We start from the raw sequence: 25,697 nt of genomic DNA on the forward strand, positions 1-25,697 counted from the left end.
AGCCTCTTTCTCCCGCTGTGACATAGGTGTGTATTCTCCTCTCAATGTGTGCACAGAACTCTGTGGCATCGCTGTAACCACAGCCCAACAGGGGACGAACCGTAGCCAGAGGCCCGTCGGGTTCTGCTTTGGCGGGTGCTTGAGCGCTGACCGCCGTCTCGGGTGACGCAGGGAGAGCCTCCGGAGGGGCGGCATATGAGGAAGGGGCTGTTTCTTAAAGGCTCTAGCTCAGTGCAGCATCAGGCTTGCGTTGGTGCTGTGAAGACTGGGAAACAGCACATGCGTTCATAACCGTAGTGCGATCTATCAGGACCTTTTAGTTGGACATTTGAGAGGCGGAGAGGAGCTAAATGCTTTTAGGAAGGAAGAGTGTCCTTTCTCACAGGGCGGCTCGGTGGGGCGAATACACATTGGGCTTACGTGTTAGACGTCTGCAGACCGGGTCTCACGCGGAACAGGCAGCGAGGCACGCGGGAGAGCACTGTGGGAACACGTGGGCTCCCGGGGCAGCGCACGCAGTGTGTGCCCCTGGCTCCTTTGGCTTCTGTGGTTCCCTTAAGCCCAGCAGCTTTCTGTAGATTCTTACTCATTTTGCTTTGTTATTGCTATTTGGTCTTATTTTGATTCGGGCAAGAAATGGAATTCAAACCGCTGGCTTCCCTTCAACAAACGGGGCAGGGGTGGGAACAGTACAACCCGAGATGTGCTTTTCCCTGAAATGGGGGAAGGGTTGGGGTTGGGACCTTCCAAAAGAGTCAGAAATCATTGATTCCTGACTGGACCAGTTTCTCTAGATTCTTCCTCCGAGCAAGGCTTGTCCACTATCATGTGTGTCCTGCTTCGTTCCCGGGTCCCTCTCAAGATGTCTGTAGGCATGTTCAGGACCAAATCAGTAAAGCCAAACAAGGACCCCCAGTGGGGCCGGGAGATTAATGCCCTCCTTATTAAAACGATTAATTATGTGACATTTTACCAACATAGCCAATGGACAATTCCTACAACCGTACAGCACGTCAACAATCTTCATTTCCAGCTTCTTTGTTATTTTATTGTATCAGTTCTCACTTAAACACGATCTTCTCAAAATGATTTGAATTATACATGAGTGACTCTTACAAAATCTTGAGCTAAAACAAAAGACGTTCATCATGAAACTCCTCTACCTTTCTCCTCCTCAAGCATCCACTCGAAAGGGAGGAAGGGGAGCAAAGCTAAACCCAGCGTGCAATTTTTTTTTTTTTCCTAGACATCCTTGCCGGGTTTTCGGTTGAGTTACTGGCCTGTTTGCTTGCTTGGTTGTTTTGGGTTTGTCTGAATGTTTACCTTCAAGATGAATTGAGATTCCCGGAAATCAGCATGCACGGGGAGGCGATGGCGGAGGCGAGCGGCATCGAGAGGAGAGTATACCCTTGTGTCCTCCAAAACTGAAATTGTTTGAGCCACTTGTTTTTACACAGATCTGCACTTAACTTCAGAACACTTTGGAAATGTATGAAATGATAGCACCTGTTAGGAAACTGCAAGTGTACTGATGAAAGCGTCAATGATGAATAACAGTTAAAATTTAGGTTTTTACCTTTAAAATGCTATTTATATTCAGCTTATGATCTTAAATAATGAGTATTTTGCTCTGAAACTGTTACTGTGCACTTACTATTTTATATTTACATTAATTAAATGATGCTGATATTATTACAACACTACCCAAAAGGCAATAAAACGCCAGGCTTTTTGATTATATGTGTAAGGGAAGCTCCAGTAAGATACTGAGAAACTGAAGCTACAACATAATTTCAGGTGTTTCAGGAAACTGTGATCTTCGACACCTGTAGGAAGTAGCTGACAGTTGCATCCAGGATACAGGCCCGTCAACAGCAGCCCCAGTTTAGCGATCCAGGACCTGAAAGATGTATTACCTAGGTTAAAATGCTAGCTTAAAAAAGGAAGGGGGGGAGGTGAGCTTTTTATACAAGCGTAAAAGCGTTTACATATTCCTGTGACTCCTGGGTCCGTTTCAAGTTCACATGAATGACTTAAGAAGAAAGTCCATCAGAATTCAAAAAACTTGAACCAAGCATGTATTTTCTAGCTGTCACGATTGGCCCAGTTAATCAGCCACGGATAGAAAAGTGTTACACCCCTAAAGAAATGTTAAGCACACACTCCCTGGGCCGAACCACCGTAGTCACTCTCTGTTGATGATCTGTGCAACCGGTTTTCAAAAACTGACTCAAAAATAATTTTTTTGCACACTTATATCACTATTTGGTCTGAGCTTTATCTTAGAAATATTTCTGCACATTGATGAGCTGTGGTCAATTCTGGATAGAGAAATAATTTTATTAGCAATAGCATTGCATTTCTGGCATCTGGCGTTCAAGTTTTGACCAAAGGTCTGCTCTGCGCCTCCCTGCAGAGAGCCAACAGGGCTGTATAAAACCATTCCCTCTTAATTTTGTGTACGCATGCACAGCATCGTAAGATCCTTCCTCTGGTTCCAAGGACAGATGAAGAAGTCAAAAGAAATGGTTGCTCCAGCAGCTTCTGAAACATTTTTTATTGCCCATCACCCCCATCGGGTGGGATTTCCACCATTCTGGTCATTTGCTTACAGTGCCTTCTAAGAGTTCAGCTTCTTTTCAGAAAAGTCTCTGAATTGGTGTGCTATGGAACATCGTTGCAAGATAAAAAAAAATAAAGATAAAAAAATTCCACCACCAGTAAAATTTTGCACCTAGTAGTGTATCCGATTAGAGCACCAGAAGAGACAGACACTGCACTGAGCAGTGTTTTAACGGCATTGTGCCCCCGGTTGGATTTCACAGAGCGATTGTTGAGGGTCGCTGGGCGGTTTTGCTCTCTGAGAAGGTCACTGTCTCATCAGTATTTACGTTGATTTCTTTGAGCAACACAGCTTATCATGTAACACACGGGAAAGCAATTAATCAGGAGCTACGGTAGGGCTAGTCTTTTTTTTATCTCATAGAAAGTAAATTATTTTATGATTCATGATTGCAGTGTTTCAGGTCAAAAAAATCACCCAAAACCACAGAACTACCTACGCAAAAGTCTATGTCACAGCCTGTCCCCTGACACCTGCTTTTTTTCTTTATTTGTCAAGGTCTCTTCAGGTTGTTAATTTATCACATTTGTCTTTAATGGGTAAAGAAATTCATTCTCTTGACACCTGTTGTCGCTTTTAGATCCCTCGAGAGCAGAAAAGAAAGAGAGCAAGTGTCCCACCCCGGGGTGTGACGGAACTGGCCACGTAACCGGGCTTTACCCACATCACCGCAGTTTGTCTGGATGCCCGCACAAAGATAGGGTCCCTCCGGAAAGTAAGTCCGTGTTTCGCCAACACCCGTGGGAGCACAGCCCCGGGGATCTGTTTGTGTCACCCCACGTGCCTCTGTCATTTCCATCTCAGTGCAGCCCAACCTTGTCTCCCCGGCCCTTCCCTGTGTTGACGGGCCGCTCGGCTGGGACTGGCGGCCCCTTCGAGGCCCAGTCACTCCTGCTCCGTGGTGGCCCAGGACGGCAGCTCACCAGCCAGGACTCCACTCCGCTTCCATTTCTGACTCACTCGGGCCCTTGGGCAAGTGACTTGTCCCCTCATCTCTCAGAAATCATAGCAGTGGACTGAGATGGTCTCTAAGACCACCACCCCCTGCAGGGCTAACCTCCTATGAGTCCCTGAGAGAAAGGTCCCAGAGCCTCTTCTCGCCCAGTTATGTAGACTTCTGTATATACAAACCCATATTTGTTTTCGTATCTTACTGCCTTTTGCTTGTCCAGAGTCTGTCTCGTGTCACAGCTACCCCAACTTTTCCACACAACAAAACCTTAACTATGGAGGCTAAAATCGGGTGGGTCTAGATCTTACGCATTCCTTTTAATGAGTTAGGTTGTGAGAGTGTGCAATTTATCTACGAACACAACTAAATTTAATTCGGGACCGAAACGGTATACACCTTCTCTGTTTATCTTCCTCTCAGCACATAAAGTATGCCAGCTATTTAAATACAATTAGAATTGATTGCTCAGGGGAAAAGGCCCATTTTCAGAAATGACAACATGAGTTTAAGATCCCGATTTTGAGCCTAAGGTATGTGAAGGATTTTCCTCATTAGCTGAGACACAGTTTCTAGCAGGGAAAATGAAATCGCTTGGCCGACATTCGTCAGGATGACCAGGTGACGGTTCAGAGGAGTTTTTGAGGGTTGTCCCATTAAAATGGGTAACTTTGGAATTCTTGAGACACAAATCTGTCAGAACAAAGAGAAATTCAGGGTAGTCGCTGAGGCTTAGAAAACGGGTTTGGCTGAACATTTTTCCGATGAAATCTTTTTAGAAACTACTGTGCCTCCAGGTTTTCAAACGGCTACTGAAAGTAAGCAGCCCGTGTTTCTTGTAACGGCCTTGTGAGCAAACCTGAAGGGTATGGAAAGAAACGAATTCGAGTGCATGGCCGTGCCCGTGTGTTACATGAGCAGGGAGACAGCATGGTCTGACCGCAGCGGCTTCCTGTCTGAGCACCGTCCGTGCCGGCCTCTCCGCGCACTCCAGCCTCCCTGCCTCCCTCACTCCCTGGCGAGCCCCTGTTTCCCAGATGAGGAAAGTGGGGAGCCAATGCCCTCACCCTCTCTTCCTGGGGGATTAGCGCGGTGTCTGGCCGACCCCGATCTGCACAGGTACTAACCCGCCTGAGCAGGGAGCAGGGCTGAGTTGGAGATTCTACCTGTCGGAACCCCAAGCTTGTGTTTCTGCCGAGGCCTGGCTTTGCTGCTCCTGCCCCGGTCCCCACGAGCTGAGACACCGGGCCAGCCACGGGCCCTCCACACCCCACTTTCCTTACCCCAGCTTGGGGCACGAGGACATCACTGGTGTCTTAGGTACAGAGAGGCTCCTGACGCAACTTTTCCCGAAGGCACACGTTTTTCGCCTCCGAAGTAGAAAATCAGTTCCCTTCCGTGGCTGAGACATTCTCCACGCTACTCATTTTCACAGGAAGAGCCTACATGTAGTAGAGACGGGGGCTGCGCCCCGACCGGCTGCGTGGCGTACGTGCTCCCACAGACCACGGGTCAGCCCGCACCTGGGCTCACCTCTGCCGGGAGGAGGCCGGAGGTCCGCTCGACACCCGTCTCCCAAACGCCTTCCAGAGCGTCTGTAGGAAGCTGTTTCTAAATACTTGTGTATAGTTCTTTGTAGAATCATAAAAACTTTAAAAGAAAAACATGAGACTCCTCAAAGGGCATGTCTTATTTTTTAGTTTTTAGGTGTTTTTTCCGGTTTTTCCTTGGCTAGGCTCCCCTAATCACCCTTTCCGTCCGTCCAGCCGAAGGCATTAGAGTGTCGCACACCCCAGTTTGCAGCACGCTGTGCTAGAAACACGAGGACATCCCACTTATGGGACACGGTTCTGGCCCTCCAAGAGCCCCAGCCCAGCCAAGGACAGCCGCGTGCTCAAGACAGTGGGTGACTCACACCTGAGACATCAGACTTCCCAAGGGCCTGCAGGCTTCACCGGGGTCGCACTTGAGCCAGTCCTGAGGGAGAGAGAAGGGGTCCACAGCTTGTCTGAAGGCTGTTGCAGTAGTCCACGCGGGAGACCAGGCGTGACGGAGGCAGTGGCCAGGGAGGGAGGATCTGGGACAAGTTCAAGACGCATTCCGGACACAGGCTGGCGTGCAGGAGGGGAGAGGGAGGGGGTGGGGGTGACGCCTAGAACTTCCGCCTGGCACGTAAGAACGTGGACTCCAGGAATAGATGTGATGGGGAAACAGGGCCCCATGTAACAGAAGGAACAGAGGCTCGGATTTGCCATCTTCCCTGGAAGTGCTGGGTGGCACTGCCACAGGCTGCCTGGAGGAGGGTCCAGGGTCAGGTACACAGGCGGCTCCCAACCTCTTTTCCCAGCCATGCTGCTGGAAACCGGAAATGAAATTGCCTGGAGAGGAGACCTAAAGCGGAAATGGACAGGAGCCAGAAACAGGAGTTTGGGACACGAGTGTGTAGAACGTGGGGCCGAGGAAGATCAGATACAAGCAGCCAGGAGAGCATGGTTGTTCTGGAAAGATCCGCACGTGTCGGGGGGCCAGACCCCGGGGTCACCAGGCTTAAGCAAAACCTGTCGCTGACACTTAAGGGAGGGCAGAGGGCGGCGGGGAAGAGCGGGAACCGTGGATGCAACACAAGTCTGAGGAACATGGGGGGCACAGCGGGGGAGGGGGCAGCAGGAGCACAGGAGGGGCTCAGGGTGGGGACAGGAGTGGGGACAGGAGCAGGGGATGGCAGGAGCAGGGGAGGGTAAGGGGAGCTCTTAAGTCAGGCTTAAGAGCTCACACACACCTTATAACAACCAGGCTCCTTTTTATAAATGAAGTGAGAGCGTACGAGGGATGATGGAAGGCATCTGACCTTCAGCCTCAGTCCTGGGGATACAGTAAGGGAGCGGTGGGTCCTGATGACCTGGAGGGCACTCGCCGTGACCAAAGGAGCACAGGAGGGGACAGGAGCGGGACAGGAGTGGGGATAGGACCAGGGGCAGAGCAAGGGGGGGGTGGGTTGGGGGCAGCAGGAGCACAGGATCCTGGGACGGGAACAGGATTTGGGGCAGAAGGGGGGGCAGCAGAGGGCGGCCGTCCCCCCGACCGCTGGCTGGGGAGGGGTCCAGGCCGCACGCAGCGGGCAAGACCGAGCTGCAGACCAGCACGGAGGGGTCTGCTATCTGCCGTGAGGACCCAGCTGTGGCAAGTGTGGATAAACAGACAGGAAAGAGAACATTGGAAAGAGTGCACATGATGTTGTAACAGGAAGACAGGAGAACCCTACTGAATTAAGACTGATGTAGGTGAACCCAGGCCCTGCTGGGGAGTGGAGGCCTGGGGCCAGGGAGGAGCACAGAAGGAAGCCCTGGGTTGGGAGGGGGGCACCCAAGCTGGGAGACTGGACGGGGGGGGGGGGGGTGGAGGGGGTGGAGTCCTCGTAGACGGGGGTGGGGATGCCCTGTGCCAAGTGGGGGAGAGAAGGGGCAGGAGGAGCCTCCTTGTGCTCAGAGGACACGGTGGGGGGGTTATAGGTGGGGTGGGGGTACAGGGGCACCCGGGGAGAAGGCCTCCTGACACCCCACTCTGGCCAGCTCCCCAGCACACAAGGAGCCTAAGGCTGACTCACCCTTGTCAGGTCGGTGCTTACCGAGCGCTGAGCGGACGTCCAGATGACGCGGGAGCCGTGAAACCGTAAAGATGAAACCAAAATATACTCCCTTTTCAAGAAACTGGCCAGGAGTGAGGAGGCTCTCGTAGGCTCCAGTAGAAGAGTGTCTTATGGGAATAGCATGCAAACGTCAGGGAAGAGAGAGATCGTTCTAGAGAAAGAGGAAAGTTGTAGAAAATAGAGAAGTAGTTCGGGCAGACTTTGCTTTCCATGGTTCGATCGCGGGGTGAACCTCGCTGGCCGGGAAAGCACCCCCGGTCTTGCTGCCTCGAAGTGGACGGTTGTGTGGGGGCAGGTGCTGTGGCTCAGTCCTCCTGGCTTCCCACCGGCACCTGTCACCCCCTCCTGCTTCCCCAGAGTAGCGGCCGCTCACGGAGGACCAGACAGAGGATGACATATGCAAACTGTCAGGGCCTGTTCCCGACACGTGTAAACGCAAACACTGTCTCCCAGCAACGGGCCGCTTGACTCCTGGTGCTGCCGAACCACATCCTGCCGTGTCTCCGTGCTGACTTCACTTACTATTCTAGCTCATTCCATTGGAAGAATAACAAAATACTTGATTCTCAGATGAAAAGTCATTATTTAATCCATTTTATTTAAAAATCAGGCTTGGGTTTCTCTATTCACCGGTGACCACCTTCTTAATAAATACCATGTGATTCCAGAGAGTATAGGCGTGTCTTACAAATCACCAGCGTATGTGCCGTTACATGGCCAACCGATGTTCAGGGCTGACGCGCAGGAGATGTAGGGAGGCCCCGCTTCCCTGCCCCATCTGGAACGTTCCCCACCCCCACGGCCCCTGCCCAGCGCTCCCTGCTCTGCATGCCCACTACACTAAGGTTGAGAGAACCTTCTTCTTTCCACATGTGTGTTCCCGACCATGCCCATCACAAGTGTGTGTAGGACTGTCCATTGTGAACCAACCCAGCCTTTGTTAAAATGATTGCGTACTCGTATCCGGACCATTTCTGTGTTTTAACGCTGGGCTGTCTTCTCTGCCTCTTCCTTGTCAAGTTCTTGCCATGCATGAGAATGTTCTCAAGTGTCCTACTCCGGGCTGCACAGGGCGAGGGCATGTAAATAGCAACAGAAACTCGCACAGAAGGTAAGCAAAGCGTCCTGCGCCCCACGCTGCGGGGAAGGCGGCTCCCCGACAGCCCCATCCCTGTCCCTCGGGAGGGAGTGCGCCCCTGCACCCCTCCCCCTCCTGGGTCGCTCTCTGGGAGCGGAGGGTACTGGTGCATGGTGCATGGGGAAGCAAATCCAGAGAACCGTTTTCAAAGCGTGGACTTTTTTACTTGTTCCGCTCATTCGTCCTGCGTCCTCTAGAAGGCGCCCTCCTTGGTGTGAGGAACGGATCCACAGCCCTCTGTGGGGAATGCTCAGCTACCCTCGCGGGTGGGGAGAAGCTCTCCTGTGCGCACTGTGCAGGGAAGGGTCCCAGCGCCCCAAGGCTGGGGGGTCTGTGACCCAACCAAGTTGCCCCTAAAACTCTGCCGAAACCCCAGTCATCAGTGTGGACACGGTGTGGACACAAAACACTAGCAAGTGTCCAAAAGGGCTAGTTGGGGGGCATTTGGCATGACCGTGAGCCAGGTACGTAGGCGTACCCAGAATCACACTTTTGCTCTGACAAGTTCCAATTCTCTTTCCTCCCCTGTTCTGACTTTTACCAAGTTGCTCATGATATTCAGATCATATCAAATACTTCTTTATCAATAACGGAGTGATTCTGTTACGGTCCACCTCATGGCCTATACTTTCAGCTTCAAAAGCACACGTAAAATTATGCCTAAGTGGAGGAAATGGTTATGAGTTTCATCTTAATCTCTGCTTGCCTGACTGGTAAATGTTGTTACTTGTGTGAAGTTTACCATGAAACAAATCACGACCCTGTGCCCCTCAGAGATCCTCCAGGACTCAGTCTGCCGAAGAAAGGGATGATCAGTAGGTCGGTTCAGTTCACGCCGAGCACTGTTCCATATGGTCTTTACAATATCAGCCCCCTCCTCAAACCTGGGCGGGGCCGTGTATTTTTGAGACGTGACGCACACGTGGGGTGAGCGTCCGCACATGTGTGTAGATATATATACAGACACACAAAGAATAGACACCGTGAGTTCATGAGGAATAAGCCCAAACACAAGAGAGCCAACCTGCCATCTCTTCCATGAGCATTTAGTTCCAAAAACCACTTAACGGTGGTCCTAGAGACTATCCTGCTTCCTCCCCAGTGCCATTCGTCCCCCGGGGAGGGCGTGAACGAGCTGGTCAGTGACAAGCCAGAGCGCTGTGGTCGGTGGCACTCACGGGGTCAGCCGAGAGCTCGCCTTCTGGTGCCGGTCAGAGACCTGCCGTTCTTGGGCTCATCCGGCCCAGATGGCTAGATCCTCGTCTCCAGAAACATCCCGGAATGGAATCTGTGTCTGAAATTTCAACTCGCTCCTGTACTCTTGAATGACACGGAACTTGGCTTGCTGTCACTGGAAAGGATTGCGTGCCCTTGGTGCACGGCCTGGCCCTCAGCACCGTCCACCGGAGACCCAGAGGAACCCGTGCAAGGTGCAGCCACAGTTGTTGCTCTCTAACCCGTCCCATCAGGAAATCCCACGGCAGGTGTGGGAACCTGCGCTGGAGCCTTCTCACGCCGACCAGGGGAGAGGGGGAGGTGGTCACGGGGTCAGTGTGCCGTGAAGCCGCTGGAGGAGACAGCTCAGCCCCCTCTCTGTCCTTGCAGCCTCTCTGGATGTCCTATTGCTGCCGCGGAGAAACTGGCAAAGGCCCAGGAGAAGCACCAGAGCTGCGATGTGTCCAAGTCCAACCAGGCCTCAGACCGCGTGCTAAGGTACCAGATGCCGAGCGCGTTGCCTCATGAGAGCCGCGCGTGCCCAGCATGCCAGGGCATGTGGGGGTCCGGACCGGGCGGGCGGGATCACGCCGCGGCAGGCGGGCACGCGGTCACTGGTGCGGGTAAAAGAGCCGAGCCCCCGGCCCACCCCTTGCCCGCAGGGCTGTGTGAGGGCAGGGGGTCGCTTCGGTGGTCGGGGCCTCCGTCCGCCTGCTGTTGGTGGACAGGGTTGGTTCTGGTTTTCTTTCTGGCCTTGAAAGTATTCGGTGATTCTCTGAATGTGGGGGGAGGGAGGGGAGCTCTACACGTGAATGAGACAGTCACCCGAAGTGGTTTTATCTTAATGTGGACGAGAGGGCGGGAAGCCAGCCCGCAGCCCGGCACCCCTCCCGGTGGGTGCGGAAGCCGTTCTCCGCACGGGAGCCCTCGGGGGGCCTTCTACCCTCAGCCACCCAACTGAGAACCCGAGAGCGGCCAAGCGACTCACGTGAACCCACTCAGTCCCTGACGGTCCAAGCAGGAAGACCTCAGAGATCACCTGGTCCAGCCCAGTGTTTTTTTTTGTGATTTTTTAATGTTTATGTATTTTGAGAGAGAGAGAGAGAAAGAGAGAGAGAGAGAGAGCAGAAGCGGGGGAGGTGCAGAGAGAGGGGGAGAGAGAGAATCCTAAGCAGGCTCCATGCCGTCAGCACAGAGCCCAACGCGGGGCTCGAACTCACAGACCGTGAGACCATGACTGGAGCCAAAGTCTGACGTTCAACCGACTGAGCCCCGCCCCCAGGCGCCCCCACCCACTGTTTTCTTAAGTTTAGAAAAGAAGGATTCTCGGGAGGGGGTAGAGAGAGAAAACTTCATCCCAGACAGGACCCACCCACCAGCTCATTTCCACTTGCCCCCCGCACACCCCGGGCTGCGTGGCCATCGTCGGGGATTCCGACTCTTCATTGGACGTGGTAGTGGGAACACGCCCCGTGTCCTTACAAAGGCGGCCCTGGTGGCCGTGGTGGCTTCAGACCTTCTCCAGTGGGAGGTCACTGGCACAGAAAACAGACGCTCCCTCGGAGGCATTTAGGTTGGTTCCAAGTCTTGCTGTTAAAAAGGAAGCAGTACGTTCGTGCGCATGTGTGCTCACGTACACACACACACACACACACACACACACACACACACAGAGTTTTGATTCTGTTCAATTACCAATTCTTTCTTTGGGATAAATCACCTGGAAAAAAATCACTGTTCAAATGGCCTGAACACCTGCTTGGTTTTGTTGTGTATTATTTTGAAACGTTCTGAAGGGATTTTACCACAGTCGTTAAACACCCTTTTGTCCCTCAATAGAAAAGTTAAAGTCTTTATGGAAAATGAGAAATACTGAAATAGGCAAAAATAAGAAAAATAAAAATCATTTATAATCCCACTATTTAGAGACAAGCCCTCCATAAATGTTGGTGTGCATCCTTCTAGACCTCTCCGTGTGCCCTCTTCCCAGAAGGTAAAGCAGACAGGGGGCGAATGGCTGCCCCCTCGGGCCCCGTCCTCCTGAGGAGACGACTGTGGGCCACAAATGGTGCACCTGTAGGCTTTCTTTACATGCCCAGGCTGGGCCTGGCGAGGAGGGGCCACAGAGGGAAGGACCCTCAGCCACCATAGCGGGAGGCACCGGGGAGCCAGCCCGGGCCATGGGGACTGGGGGCTCTCTCCGGAGGAGTTAACTCCAGGCTGGCGAATGGGCCAGGCCTCCGGGCTCCCCGTGCTCCCCAGCTCCCGACGGCTCACCGCAGGCACTGACGTCCCAGTTAGGAACATGATCTGGGGGACCTGGTCCCCGGGTGGGCCACCTTTGTGTTCCCCGTGGTGTCTCCATGCGGGGATGCTCACTCAGTGGGCGAGGGAAGAGACAGGAAGGGAGGAAAGAGATCACTTAAACCTACACTTATGTAGCTAAGAGTTGAAAAGTCTTCATGCAGGGTGTCCAACAGGAAGGCTTAGTGTTTCCAATTCTGCCCCAGTTTTCCACTCCCCAGCCGCGGAGGCCAGCCTCCATCACAGCCTCTGTCCGTCACCAAGCGCCACCTTCTCTCCGATGCCTCTGCTCCAGGCGCCGCTGCTTCTGAGCTGGGCCTAGACTTTTAAAGGTTTGGGGACCACGCTTCCCCCGCCTTGCCCCCTAAGCAGAGCAGATTCCCCCTGGCCCCATGCTACCTGCCTCCTGAGAGCCCCCAGTGATGCTGTCGCCGCACCTGCCTCTCCCCTCTCACCCCTGCACTTGTGCCCCTGGACCACTTACCCACCTGGACAGCTGACCTCACACCTCGACTCGTAAACTAATGTCACACTCTGCCTGCTCTTGGAAGACAAGGCCACGAGTTTTATTCACTTCTGCACCTCCACGTGTTACCTGGAAAAGGGCCTCCAATAACAGGCGTTCCACGAATCACCACATTATTTCATTAATTTGACGAGAAGATGCTGAATTAATGAAACCAAAATAAATGTGTTGATGATCTGGTAAGATACTAGCATGATGGGGGGCTGAGTGAAGAATGCAAGGAGTCCTCTGCACAACTTGCCTGTAAATCTGAAGTGATTTCCCAAAACAGTTTAAAAATCCCACCCATGAGATCAGGAAATAGGTGAGCACACACACGCACGCACACGCACAGCACAAGGCAGAATAGCGATGAGCGTATGGAACTGAGTGCTTCTCCATTTAAATACTTCATTCGAGAGTCTGGAAAGCTGAACGACTACCCATAAAAGCACGGGAGGCACAGGCTGGTGTTTGTCAAAACACATCACATGTTCTGTTTTAACATCCAGTTTTGCGTCAGCCCATGTCCCTAAGGGTATGTCTCTAATTTCCGCTTATTCTTTTTCTTAAATGTTTTTTTTTAATTTTTTTTTAATGTTTATTTATTTTTGAGACAGAGCATGAACAGGGGAGGGTCAGAGAGAGAAGGAGGCACAGAATCTGAAACAGGCTCCAGGCTCTGAGCTGTCAGCACAGAGCCCGACACGGGGCTCAAACTCACGGACTGTGAGGTCATGACCTGAGCCAAAGTCGGCCGCTTAACCAACTGAGCCACCCAGGCACCCCTCTTTTTCTTAAATGTTTATTTATTTTTTGAGAGACAGAGACAGAGCATGAGCGGGGGAGGGGCAGAGAGCGAGAGAGACACAGGATCGGAAACAGGCTCCAGGCTCCGAGCTGGCAGCACAGAGCCCGATGTAGGGCTCGAACTCATGCGCCGCGAGATCACGACCTAAGCCGAAGTCGGACGCTTAACCGACTGAGCCACCCAGGTGCCCCTGTGCCCAACATTTTAAAAGATAAAGATGAAGCTTATCAAAAAACTTGTAATAGCTTAGTCTTTGAGCAAATACTACCCTTTCACCTCATATTTCCCTGATTTCTTCTTTTTTTTAAATGCTTGTTTTTATTTTTGAGAGACGGGGGGCGGGGGGGAGAGAGGAGAGAGAGAGAGCACAAGCGGGGAAGGGGAAGAGAAAGAGGGAGACAGAGGGTCCGAAGCAGGCTCTGCACTGACAGCAGTGAGCCCAATGCGGGGCTCAAACTCACGGGCTGTGAGATCACGACCTGAGCCGAAGTCGGACACCCAACTGAGCCCCCCAGGCGCCCCTCCGCTTATTCCTTTGAGGAAAAGGTCTTTACTAGCCCACCTCCTTTGCTGTGACTCTTTGTCTCTGAAGCCACTGGGAAAGGAAGGCCCGGCTGTGAGGTCTTTCCCATGTTCATCAAGCCGGCTAGGACTCCAAAAAAGAAATAAGGGGAAAAGTTAAAGGTCTTGCTTTCGTTCTCTTTATTGGCGTGTTGAAAGTCAGCAGATGGCTTATGCGGTGCTATAAAATCCCAGCACATGTGGTCTGTGCTCGGGAAGGTGGGATTTGAGCAACGTGCCCTCGTTTTGATGTGAACCGTGTCTTCCCTGCCGCCGCGAGAAAGTAAACTACCGGTTATCTCTTGTTTGCTCGTAGGCCAATGTGCTTTGTCAAGCAGCTCGAGATCCCTCACTATGGCTACAGAAACAACGTCCCCACGACCACGCCTCGCTCCAACCTGGCCAAAGAGCTAGAGAAATATTCCAAGACCTCGTTTGAGTACAACAGTTACGACAGCCATACTTACGGCAAGCGGGCCATAGCCCCCAAGGTGCAAACCAGGGATATATCCCCCAAAGGATATGATGGTAGGAGGTGCACACTCTTATACACGAGAGTCACGCTTGCCGTTAATAATGTTGTTGTTGTGTCTATCCGTTCCCTGCACACTGGTCGAGCATGTGGTCCCTTGGGTACCAAAGAAAAGCATGCCCACCTGGGCGCACCTGTGTGCTCACGGGTGTGGGTGAGCGGGAGCCCTGTGGGAGGGAGAAAGCCGCCCTTCCCTCGGGGTTTCCAAGGCAACGCATTCTGGCCGCTTTCAGATGCGGACAGAGCGAGCCTTTGGCCGGTCTGCATTCGGCTGTGCTGCTGCCGCGTCCTTAGGTTCATGAACTTCCTCTAGTCGATGGCCCCAACGCAGAGAAGCCTGGGAGAGCCGGAAGTAGCCCCCAGCACCAGCACTTTGCAGTCATCTCAACCTTGGATGCACATTAGATTCATCTGGGGAGATTTTAAAACTTCTATTGTCTGGGATGCACCCCAGACTAATTAGACCGGAATCCCCGGGGGCGCTGCCTGTGTGGTGACATTTTCTAAGTTGCCAGTGATTCCAAGGTGCATCCAAGGGCACACGATTTCTACCGGTGTCACCCAGCCTCTTTCCAGCAGGCACCGGCCCTGGCCTGTTCCTCCACCGCAAGTGGGGCCAGGCAGGACCGCCCCCTGTGACCTAGCGACCACGCATCCGCCAGAAACAAAGAGCAGGTAGAACAGATGAGATGCCACCTCCTCAGGAGGGGGCAGCTTCCTTCCTCTCTCGGGTTCTGGGCCCTCCGCCAGGGGCGTGAACTAGTTGCCTTCGGTTCCCACTGCTAACATGGTAAGTCGTTGAACCAGAGAGGGACCACTGCGTTTCTCTGACACCACGTATTTATCCGACCGCAACTCTGCTTGGAATTCTAGGATATATATGGACCGAGTTGGCAAGCGTTTCTGACTAAGATGTGGGTTATAGGAGTTCTGATGACTTATAAGTCTTATCTTGGTGTTCTGTAGCAGAGGCAAGGAGATGGGCCTTTAAAGATCTTTTAACTCCTCTCTGAAAAAGATCTTTGATTAAAATCACAGCACACAAAAAAGTTCATTTCGATTGAACGCTTGGGGAGTTCCAAAACCTCTTTACAATTCAGTGTGAGTTGCTGCGCATGTTTCTAAGTTATGGTAGTCATTCTTTGCCTTAATAACAACGAATATGCATAGTGAATGAAATTTAGTATTTCCTAGATGTGTTGCATATTGATTATCCTTGTGTGTATCGATTCTCAACGTAGAGGAAGAAAAATGTAGGTGGAGAAAAGGGAGTGTCTTAGGGTATAACAGAAAATAGTTATTTTTGTTCTGTTTATTTTACCCCAATGATTTGCCAATTTCTGGTTTGTGAGAATTTTATCCACGCGATTGCAAAGGAAGGATCAAAAAAACTGAACCCACATCATCAGGGTTCTGCTTACACGATTTCCGATTCAGTGACATCTCACGGTGACTGGGGAAGGAGTTCCTCTGGAAGCCTGTCTTCCCGCACCTGCTTGCCACACCTGCTGTTATGTGTGGCCTGATTTCCCTAACCTCATAGTTATGTTGCACTTTGGGTGAGGTCACGACCAGCAGAGAACATTTTCCTGTGCCAGAAGTCAAACCTACTTGGGTGTATTCTCAGCTGTTCCGTTCAGGAGCTGCATGGTGTGGGGCAGATAATCTTCCTGGGTGTTAGTGGTTAGTTAGTGAGTTAGTGGTCCACCCATGGACCTCACAGAGCTGTTGTGAGAATTGGCTGACAGCTCTAGAGAGTTGGACAGACATTTGATCGTTGGCATTCATTCTCACCGACCCTGAAAACACCTGTTGTCGGAAACCAGGGCGGAGCCATGCTCTTCAGCTGGCCCACAAGGAAGCAAGAATACAGAAGAAAAACTTCAATATTCCATCTTTAAGAAAGGAGAAAAAAGCAAAAGAAAGGCAGTCTTTCACCACAATTTACCAAGAAAAGCACCGGTGACTCCATGTTTTCCTTACACTAGATTCGTCTGACAGACTTTTAAAACATCAAAGAAAGTGCCCATTAAGGATGAGACAGGTCAGTTTTCTTGATGGGATAGAGCTGAGAAGAGCCTTCCCTGGACCTTTGCACCACAGAGCAACTGTAGTCTGCGGTCCCTACAAGAGCGTCCTCCCTGGGACTTGCTGCAGGTGCAGAGAATTGAGTCATTGCTCTTGAAGAATAACCATGAAATGAGCCTATTGTGAGGAGAAGCATAACGCGTGGGAGGAAGGGGCAGGACCATGGAAATGCCAAACAGGAAAAAAGAGTAGGACCTTTCTCTCCAGTGTTTGGATATCATGACTTATGTCCCACCACCTGTGATCAAAAACACTCAACACACATTGATGTAGTTGCCTGCATTCTTCCAGACACTGGCTAGTTGTTATCTGTCTTTCTATCTGTCTATCCACCCATCCACCCATCCATCCATCAGTTTGTTCATCCATCCATCCATCCATCCATCCGTCTGTTCATCCATCCATCCATCCATTCGTCTATCCATCCATCCATCCATCCATCCATCCATTCGTCTATCCATCCATCCATTCATCCATCCATCCATCCACATTCATCCACTCATCTGTCTATCATGTATCATCTATCTATCTCTTCTTTCCCTCTGGATGTCAAGTTTCAAGGAAAAGCTTGAGAACAAATGGAAGGCAGTGAAACACACACTCATGCAGGCAATGAAGGAAGGAATCCATTCTGGAGGAATTAGCATGAGCTTTATTGAAGTGGCAAACCTTACGCTTGATCATGAGCTTGAGTAGAAGTTATACAAAGACAGAAGCCCCATGGGCTGGTAGGAATGGCCAGTGGCCTGGCAAGGTGACTGAAAGTAGGAACAGGCAACTGTGGAGAGGGCGACAAGATGGCTGTGTATCACCCACTGTGCCAAGGAGCTTGGGGTTCTCTCTCATAAGGCTTGAAAGTCTACGTGCAGGGCATTCAAGGAGGGAAAGTGGGAAAGAATGTGGGGCTCCTGCACATGTGTGTCGGCCCTGCCCTCTCCCATGGGCACCAGGCTGGCATCTCCCCTTACCTGTTTGTTACCATGAGCTGAGAATGGCTCTAATATGTTTAAATTGTTGGGGGAAAGGAAGAATTTGTGACATCTAAAAATCATGTGACATTCAAATTTCGGCGTTCATAGGTAAAGCTGTACGGGCCCCTGGCCACCCTCATCTGTTTGGCCCGTGACCGCTTTCGCACAACGGCAGAGCTGAGTGCTTCTGCCGGAGACCATGGGGCCCACGACACCTAGACTACTGTCCGGTGTTTTACAGGAACAGCTGCCAACCCCAGGCTAAGACATCTCCACTGTTGTCTCTGGGCAACTTATCACGGCCCCAAGCTCTGTCCAAACCCATAGTCGCCAGAGCCCCCACGGGCTCCCACCACGAGCCTCCCTTTGTATTGTTGCCAACTCCCAGATCCTCCAAGCTAAGCACTTAGTGATCGACTGGACTTTCTCTTTGCTCCTCAGACTCAGTACCACCCCGATGTGCCAACCTCCCACTTTCCACCCTGCCTGGGCCCCCCGGCTGGCGGAGCTGCTTGGATGGCCGTCTGGGGTGAATCCTCAGGAGCAGGGCCCTCCAGGCCTCCTCGCTGCTGCCCCCAGCCAGCTCTCCCCGGAAGGCCCCCGTCCTGCCCGCGCCTGGCCGCGGGCTGCCCCAGGGCCCGTCGCTCCCAGGGCCTCTCTGACTCAACCCGGCCTGCACTAATCAGCCCTCCTCCTAACTTCACGAGGTCGCTTGACTGTCCTCGGCCCACACGCAGCTCTGGGCCCCGCCCGTGGCAGTTCAGGGTAAACAGCTGATCTTCCCACTGGACCGGAAGCGCCCGTCCCGATTCAAACCTCACAGTGCCGGGGTCGGCCAGGCAGACCGGGGCCATGCAGAGAACACCACCTGACTGCATGGGTGAGCGGGAAAATGGAGAGTCCCAACGGGGATCCGATGCTTTAAGTAACGTGAGCGAACGACGGGCAGACCTCCTCTAGCGGGTTCTCGCCAAAAAGCCCCTTTCCCACGTATCCTCTGCGTCTGTCTCCATGCGCTCAAGACGACGCCGACTTACGTGGACACTGTGAGAGTCAGCGCCGTGAATCAGGGTGTGCGGATGCCTGAACCCAACCAGGCTGCCGGCTGCCGGCTCCCAGCCCGCGGGTGAAGCCTCAGGAGGCGAACGTCTGGACTATGCTCTTTATGTCTGGTTTTCGTAAGGACGCATCGGTCTGTTCCCTTGTGTCAATACATCAGAAGGTGGGCATTCCTGGAGGAAGGAGGCACACACTTAGCACAGGATCACAAGAAGGCTCTGGTTGGAAGCTGGTTGCTTTTACTTTCCAACTTGTCATATTTAGTCAGTAGAAATCCCACGGAGTCTTTCTTTGTCTTGCCAGAGAAGGCAGAATCCTTGAAGAGGGGTCTCAACGTGGGGTGGGGCCTGGCTGGCTGCCGCGGTTGCCGCGCGTGGTGATGGCAGTCTCGTGGGAAAGTGTGCACTCCATAACCTCCAGTGACAGGCCGACACGTGGAGGGACACTGACAGATTCTGTCTGCTGACTGACTGGGAAGAGGAGCACATTTGGTCGTGGTCAGCGGTCAGCGTCGCCGGCTTTGCAAGCATCCTACGAGTAGGAGCCACATTACCCAGAAGACTTGAAGTCCACACTCTTGTTTTCGTTTTGAATGAAAGGAGGAAGGAGGGGTCACGTTGAGTAGGAGGCCGCACATGACGTGGATGCCTGCCCCAGGACTTTTCCTGCGTCAGGCCCGTCAGCAGGTGGCCCCCAGGTTGGGGATTCTGCCCCAACCCCAGAATTCAAGATTCCAACGTTTGCTGCGGTACACGCACTTTCCCAAAAGTTTGCTGCCATTTGTCGTATGAACACGTGTCCTGCTTACTTTCTTTCAAAAATTGAAATTTGCTCCTTTCACCCTGAAGTGGCCTTTTCTCTCATGTACGTGCACCACATTTCTTTCCTGAGCCAGCGGCTAACCCTCGCTAGGGACAGGAACCCTGATAAATACTATTTCATTTCTCCTACAATTTTTATATCCTTATTTTTATTTACTTTTGAGACAGCGTGAGCAGAGGAGGGGCAGAGAGAGAGGGAGTCCCAAGCAGGCTCCACCCTGAAAACAGCGAGCCCGACCGGGGCTCCGACTCAGGTGCCCTGTGATCATGACCTGAGCCGAAGTCGGCTGCTCAACCGACTGAGCCCCCCAGGTGCCCTGATAGTCCTGTTTTTGTGTCAAAATTGTAAATGGTGTAAAGCCACGACTTCAGCCCAGGCAGAGCGTACCCCAAGCTGCTGTGTCACGTGGTTCCCTGTGCCTGATGCTCAGGTCTGGCACGGGGGGCTGTCTCTCCAGGGAGGGTCTCTGTCGGGTGCCCCTGCATTGCTGCCTCAGCCCCCCAGGCCACTGGCACCCACTGTGCCGTCTTCTGCTTAGACAAGCTGCCTTCGCAGAAGAAAGGGGAAGGAAGGTCACACTGCAGACACGCCAACAGGTGTGTGACGAGTCCTCGAGGAGAGAGAGCTGGCCCGCTCTCGAGCCGGGTCCGAGTGTGTGCAGTCACCCTCTGGTCCATGCAAGGGGACTTCAAACGGCCACCTGCCCGTGCAGCGGCTCTGTGACTCGCGGTGGGGGCCGTGGGGGGGCCTGGTGGCCCTCCGCACCCCAGGGCCCGCGTGCTCTCTGCCAACATCTGACCCAGGGACGAGATGGACGTGGCCTTCGGTCCAAAGTTGCAAGTTCTCAACCATGAGGCCTTCTTTATTCTGCCACTTGTATCCGAATGAGGTGTTCTGGGCACCCTCGTGCCATTGCTCACGATGACCGACCGTGCCGGTGCAGGATGGGGGTCCGTTGGTCACATCGCCGGGTGTGCCCCTCCCTCTGGGAGGAAAGCGTTGCGCGTGTCCTCCGCGGAGAGCGGCTCCAGGTACGGACCGCTGCTGCCAGTGCTGGACACGCGGGGAGAGCGGGCCGAGTCGCTTTGGAAAGGACGCGCAAACGTGCGGGTGGGTCGGGAAAGAGCTGCTCGAGGACGGAGCGCGGGACCCCGTGAGGGAGAGGACCGTGGGCATCTCCCGCGCCCCCAGCTTCGCCCTGGGTGACCCCTCACCGCCCAGGACCCCAGGGGAGATCTGACAGCCTGCAGGTGGACAGACAGCCTGTGGCTCTGCCGCCCCTGGCAATGGCCACAGGGCCTGGACGAATAACCCACAAACGTTTTCCCACCCGCGTGCCAGAGATTCCGAACGAACAAAAGCAACACTTGCTCCCAAGTGGCTGAGCCGTGGGTGGCGCGGGTTGTTCACCAGGGCATCCTGGGAGCCAGGCTCCCCGCGGGTGACAGGAGGCCGTCGTGAGGAGGAGGAGGGCCGGTGTGGGCGTGCACGTGGCCGCCCTGCCCTGCTCACCTTGGGCTCAGCCTACGGCCTGTGCCATCGTCTGTCCCTTGACATTGCTGGTTCCTCCGTGTGGCTCTTTATTAGAATCACAGGACCAGGCTTTTCCTGAGGAAAAGGGTGTTTTGGTCCCTCATGCTCAGCCAGACGGCCACCCCCCAAAGCACACAGGCCCCCACCAGGCTGTGCGGTTGCACACAAGACAGCGAGCCCCACGTGGCCACTGAGGCCCCTCCCGGCCGGAAGGAGCGGCCAGTCTCTGGAGCCATGAGGTCTGTGGGGTCCCGTGGCCCCCCTGAGCCCATGGGCAGTCATGACCGGGACACCCCTCCTCCAGGCTCGAGCAGGCCGGCTAGCTGGTCACGCCCTGACACCAGGGGACCCAATCCTAACCAGGTGTGCGCCTCTAAATGGATTGGGTGGTGGCCACCGCATACACGTGTGGCCTGCCAGAGAGACGCGTGCGTCTCCCCTGCCGCCCCCCCCCCCCACACCCGGCTCTGTCCCCGCCAACTTCCCAGGGTCACAGGGGAAAGGCCAGATGGGCTTTTCTCCACCGATCGGCCCCCTCCCCCGCCGCTGGCGCGGGTGTGCCCCGGGCCGGCGGGAGGGCAGCGGTGCGGGTGGCGGGGCGCGGGGCCCCGCTCTGCCGTCGCCCCGTTGGCGGGGACCCGAGTCACCCCTGTCCCCGTGTCTCCCCAGCAAAGCGGTACTGCAAGAACGCCAGCCCCAGCAGCAGCACCACCAGCAGCTACGCGCCCAGCAGCAGCAGCAACCTGAGCTGCGGGGGCGGAAGCAGCGCCAGCAGCACGTGCAGCAAGAGCAGCTTCGACTACGCGCACGACATGGAGGCGGCGCACATGGCCGCCACGGCCATCCTCAACCTGTCCACGCGCTGCCGAGAGATGCCGCAGAACCTGTCCACCAAGCCGCAGGACCTGTGCGCCGCGCGGGTACGCGACCCCCGCCCCCCCCCCGCCGGGCGCCCGCTGCCGGGCCCGTGCGCGCCCCCTGGAGCCCGCGCCCCCGGTGCTACTTCCCCCACAAAACGCGTGACCTAGGGAGCCCCAAGCGTGGCTTTGCTGGGAGCGGCTTCAGTCGCACGCGTCCCAGGACGACCGGCTCTCTGACGCGGGGGGCGGGGGGGGGGGGGGCACGCGCAGGCCTGTTAGAGTAACGTGTGCGTGGACCCTGCCCTTAGGACCCAGGGGCGGTTCTGGAAACAGGACAGCCAGTGCCCTCTCGTCGGTTCAGTGGCCACAGGGACAGTAGGAAACTGAAGCGGCCACGTGCCCGGAACCCTGAGCACCAGGAGGGTCGGGTGGCCCCGCTGTCAAATCAAGCACAGGACTGTCCCTTCGCTCCCAGTGGGTCACTAGTCTCAGGGAAGAAAGAAAGTAGAATCCAGTCTCCGCTGGGACTGCCACGCATCCCGGCTGGCTTTCATTAGTGCGGAGACGTCTGTCCGCAGGGTTTGTCACCTTGCTGGCGTGGGGGCAGGACGGTCCCTCGGGCTGCTGCAGAGTAGAGGGCGCCACCTGGCGAGGGCCACTCGGTCACCCCCTCTCCTGTCCTAGCGCGGCCGGCCATGCACCCTGAGCACTCAGACCTGAGGGGACTCGTTATGAGTACTTGTGATGCGTATGAATGGAGACAGGCCAGTAATTTCATGTTTTGCAAATGCTTTCTTTACTCTTTTTTTTTTTAATGTTTATTTATTTTTGAGACAGAGAGAGACAGAGCATGAACGGGGGAAGGTCAGAGAGAAAGGGAGACACAGTATCTGAGGCTCCAGGCTCTGAGCCGTCAGCCCGGAGCCCGACGCGGGGCTTGAACTCACGGACCGTGAGGTCATGACCTGAGCCGAAGTCGGACGCTTCACCGACTGAGCCACCCAAGTGCCCCGCTTTCTTTGCTCTTAATATTTTTATTCCACGATTATGGAGAAGTGTCAGGGGCGTGTGATTTCTGTGGTGATCAGGGCTGCTAAAATTCAAGGCCAGCATGGACGGGCTTCCCTGGCAAGGAGGAAAAAAAAAAAAAAAGACAGTAACCCCTTCAGATTTTGTTTCACTTTATTAAACCTAAGACTGAGAGAATTAACTCCAACATTATGAAGGCTAAATGAGTAGGAGAGCTTGAAAGCTGGAGTGCTCACGGACAGGAAGAGCACAGACAGAATCCCGCTCGGTAATTTATCAAGGTAGCAGCCTGGATGGGCCGACGTCCCCACAGCTTCCCTCCACTGTGACGTCCAGAGGAGAGAGCTGACAGACGCTGGGGTAGGCAGCAGCTTTCGCGCCAGCCTGAAACCCGAATTTTGCTCAAGAGAGTGTAACTCTCCGGGAACGGAAGCGGAGGGTGGTTGGCGGTATTTCTCTCTCTGCCCTTCATGTGTCCTTCCTTGCCTCCCTCCTCTGGAGAGGCAAGGTCTGAAGACTTCTTCGTCTGCTTCAAAGCGTCATTTAAAAACAAAAAACAAAAAACCTCACCCGTACTTCTTTATTTTTTTAAGACAGTTGTCTCAATTTCGGGCTTGCTGAAACGCAGAGTAGGTCAGACTGGAATCACTGGACTAGAGGTCGTTTGAGCTGTGATTGCACACCTCCCTCCCTTAAGGTGGAAAAGGCTGTTCATCGCAGCCTTTCTTGTTGGAAAGTAAATTCTGGCTCCTTCTCCCTCGCCCTCCATGCCTCTGACTGGTCTGTTCTCCTCGTCTCCCGGTCTTGAAATATTTGCATCAGTGAAACTGAAGGCGAATTTTTAAGCGTAAACACACATCTGTCTCTGATCTCTTAAACGGTATTTGAGCTGGAGTAGAGTGGAGATTAGGCATGATTGTCTTCCGGCCAGGCTTATTTCTAGAAGCAGAGGGGAACGGCAGAAAAGAGAAGCTAAAGAGAGGTGGTGAGTGGTAGACAAATAAATAGGAGCTAGGTGGACAGGTCGCAGGTCACCAACAGGCGAACAGATGCACACGCCTGCCACCCAATGTCGCGGCTAAGTGCGGGACAGCAGACGTGTCCCCAGGGCACCGCTTGGCTCACCTCGGGAGCCCATGCGCGGGAGACCCCAGGAGGAATCCGCGTCTGGATTCTGCACTGGCCGAAGGCAGGGCTGTGGCTGGCGGTGGAGCCGCACGGTCACCATGTCTCTCTGTCCGGCAGAACCCCGACATGGAGGTGGACGAGAACGGGACTCTGGACCTCAGCATGAACAAGCCACGGCCGCGGGACAGCTGCTGCCCGGTCCTGACGCCCCTGGAGCCCATGTCGCCCCAGCAGCAGGCGGTGATGGGCGGCCGGTGTTTCCAGCTGGGCGAGGACGACTGCTGGGAGCTGCCCGTGGACTACACCAAGCTGAAGCCCCGCAGGGCGGACGGGGGCGACACCAGCGAGGCCCCCGTACGTCCCCCTCACCTGCCGGCCGGCTCGGGGCGCGGGGTCGGGCGTCAGCGGGCACCGCGGGATGACCTCAGCTGACTAGGGCCGACCGCGCACTTCGTGGGCCAGGGAGAGATTTGTCACTAACACCGATTCGGTGAAACAAACCACGGGTTCTTTTCGAGCGTGAATTTTATTTTGCAACAAGTGCGTTTAGTTACAAACGATTTCTCTGAGAAAAGACGTCAACAGCCAGCCAGCCCATCCCTTTTTCTGGGTGACATGTTGCTACGATGCATGGTTTTCCCTGCAGATAGAGAATCCTAAGGAGAGTGTTAAGTATTTAAATGGTTAATTGTGTGCTGTTAATTAGCTGGCTCTCTGAAGCGAAGGCTCGTGCCTATTCCCAGAGAAACCTAAAATATTCAGAAGAGTATATTCCAGCCCTGAGAAGTCGCTTTAGTATAATCGCCTAAATCTTCCTTGGCTGCAGTATTGCTAAAACAGCTATGTCAGGAACATACTTCTGAAGTACGGTGACCGGAAATTGTAGCTTTCCTGTGGAGACTTTCCTAAGCCAAATGGCACAAAGTGCAGAAGCAGTTACCAGTAATTTATATGGAATGTATTTTCAGCATCCCCAGACCCCAAAAATAACCTCTCAGGCTTTTCTCAACCCGAGGACACTTTGCGAAAGGGAAACGGCCTGAAACGAAGCCCAGGTGCTCACCTCTCAGCAGTCGGGGCCCTGGAGCCGGGCACTGAGACGCTGCTGCGTGGGCCCTCGGGGGCAGGTGCGTGCCCGTCGGGGCGGCTCGCGCGGCCCGGGTGCGAGCCGCCGCTCCGACGGCTCTCCGCAAAACCAACACTGAGCGCTATTGCGTTTCTCGCCTCTTTTCCTAGAAGCACGAATCCTCTTTGGTTTCTCTCTGTTAGCAGAAGCAGGTACTAATGTGGGTCTTTCATGAGAGCAAAGTGGTGTGACGTGCGCTTTCGCCAAGTGGGGGAGACCTGTAGTCACAACGTTCACACTCAAGTTCCCCAAGTCGTGAAAATAGCCTTGAAGCTGAGAAAAGAAGCGAAGAAAAGGTTGTTCTTTATTGTCCCGGCTTTGTCTCCAGTGTTCAGTTCTGAAAATTATGACATCTTCTTTATACAAGAGGGAGACCACCATCAAAGCAGTAGCTTCTCAGGGAAACAAGGTAGTGCAGAAAAAAGGGAACATTAGCTATTTGTAAGAATTGGCAGAAAAGGCACCCGGTTATAAGGCCATTTCATCTCAAAGCCTATCGTCTTTATTCTTCAAAAATGATTAAATTTGATTAAATTGAAGCCACGCGTTGCCAAAGAATAGAGTCTGAGTGGCAAAAGCTAAATTCCAAAGTATTCTTTTGTCTCCTACGGTGTTAAATCATTAGCACCAAATAAGGCGTGATGGTTGAGTCTCCGAATTTATTTTAATTAAAATTAAGCCCTCCTAAACCGACAGAAGTGTTTTCATCAAACAGACCGTCCCAGAAGGAAAAAGTACTCGTGAGCATTCACAAGACACGTTTGCTGAGTACTGCCATCTATAGGCATTTCTTAGTT

The 25,697-nt window shown here is 53.7% G+C and overlaps 1 protein-coding gene across 18 annotated transcripts in view; it reads left to right on the forward strand.

Moving 5' to 3' along the window:
• MYT1L (myelin transcription factor 1 like) overlaps positions 1-25,697 on the forward strand; it is a 422,156-nt gene that overhangs the window by 329,832 nt on the left and 66,627 nt on the right. For all 18 annotated transcript variants that reach the window (XM_027077770.2, XM_027077768.2, XM_027077773.2 and 15 more), the window contains exons 11-16: positions 3,204-3,338; positions 8,239-8,329; positions 9,962-10,069; positions 14,069-14,280; positions 21,427-21,677; positions 23,892-24,128. In XM_027077770.2, the coding sequence (XP_026933571.1) occupies positions 3,204-3,338; positions 8,239-8,329; positions 9,962-10,069; positions 14,069-14,280; positions 21,427-21,677; positions 23,892-24,128 (1,034 nt within the window). The remainder of the gene's footprint in view (positions 1-3,203; positions 3,339-8,238; positions 8,330-9,961; positions 10,070-14,068; positions 14,281-21,426; positions 21,678-23,891; positions 24,129-25,697) is intronic.

This window comes from Acinonyx jubatus, chromosome A3, assembly GCF_027475565.1.
Source record: "Acinonyx jubatus isolate Ajub_Pintada_27869175 chromosome A3, VMU_Ajub_asm_v1.0, whole genome shotgun sequence".
NCBI lineage: Eukaryota > Metazoa > Chordata > Mammalia > Carnivora > Felidae > Acinonyx > Acinonyx jubatus.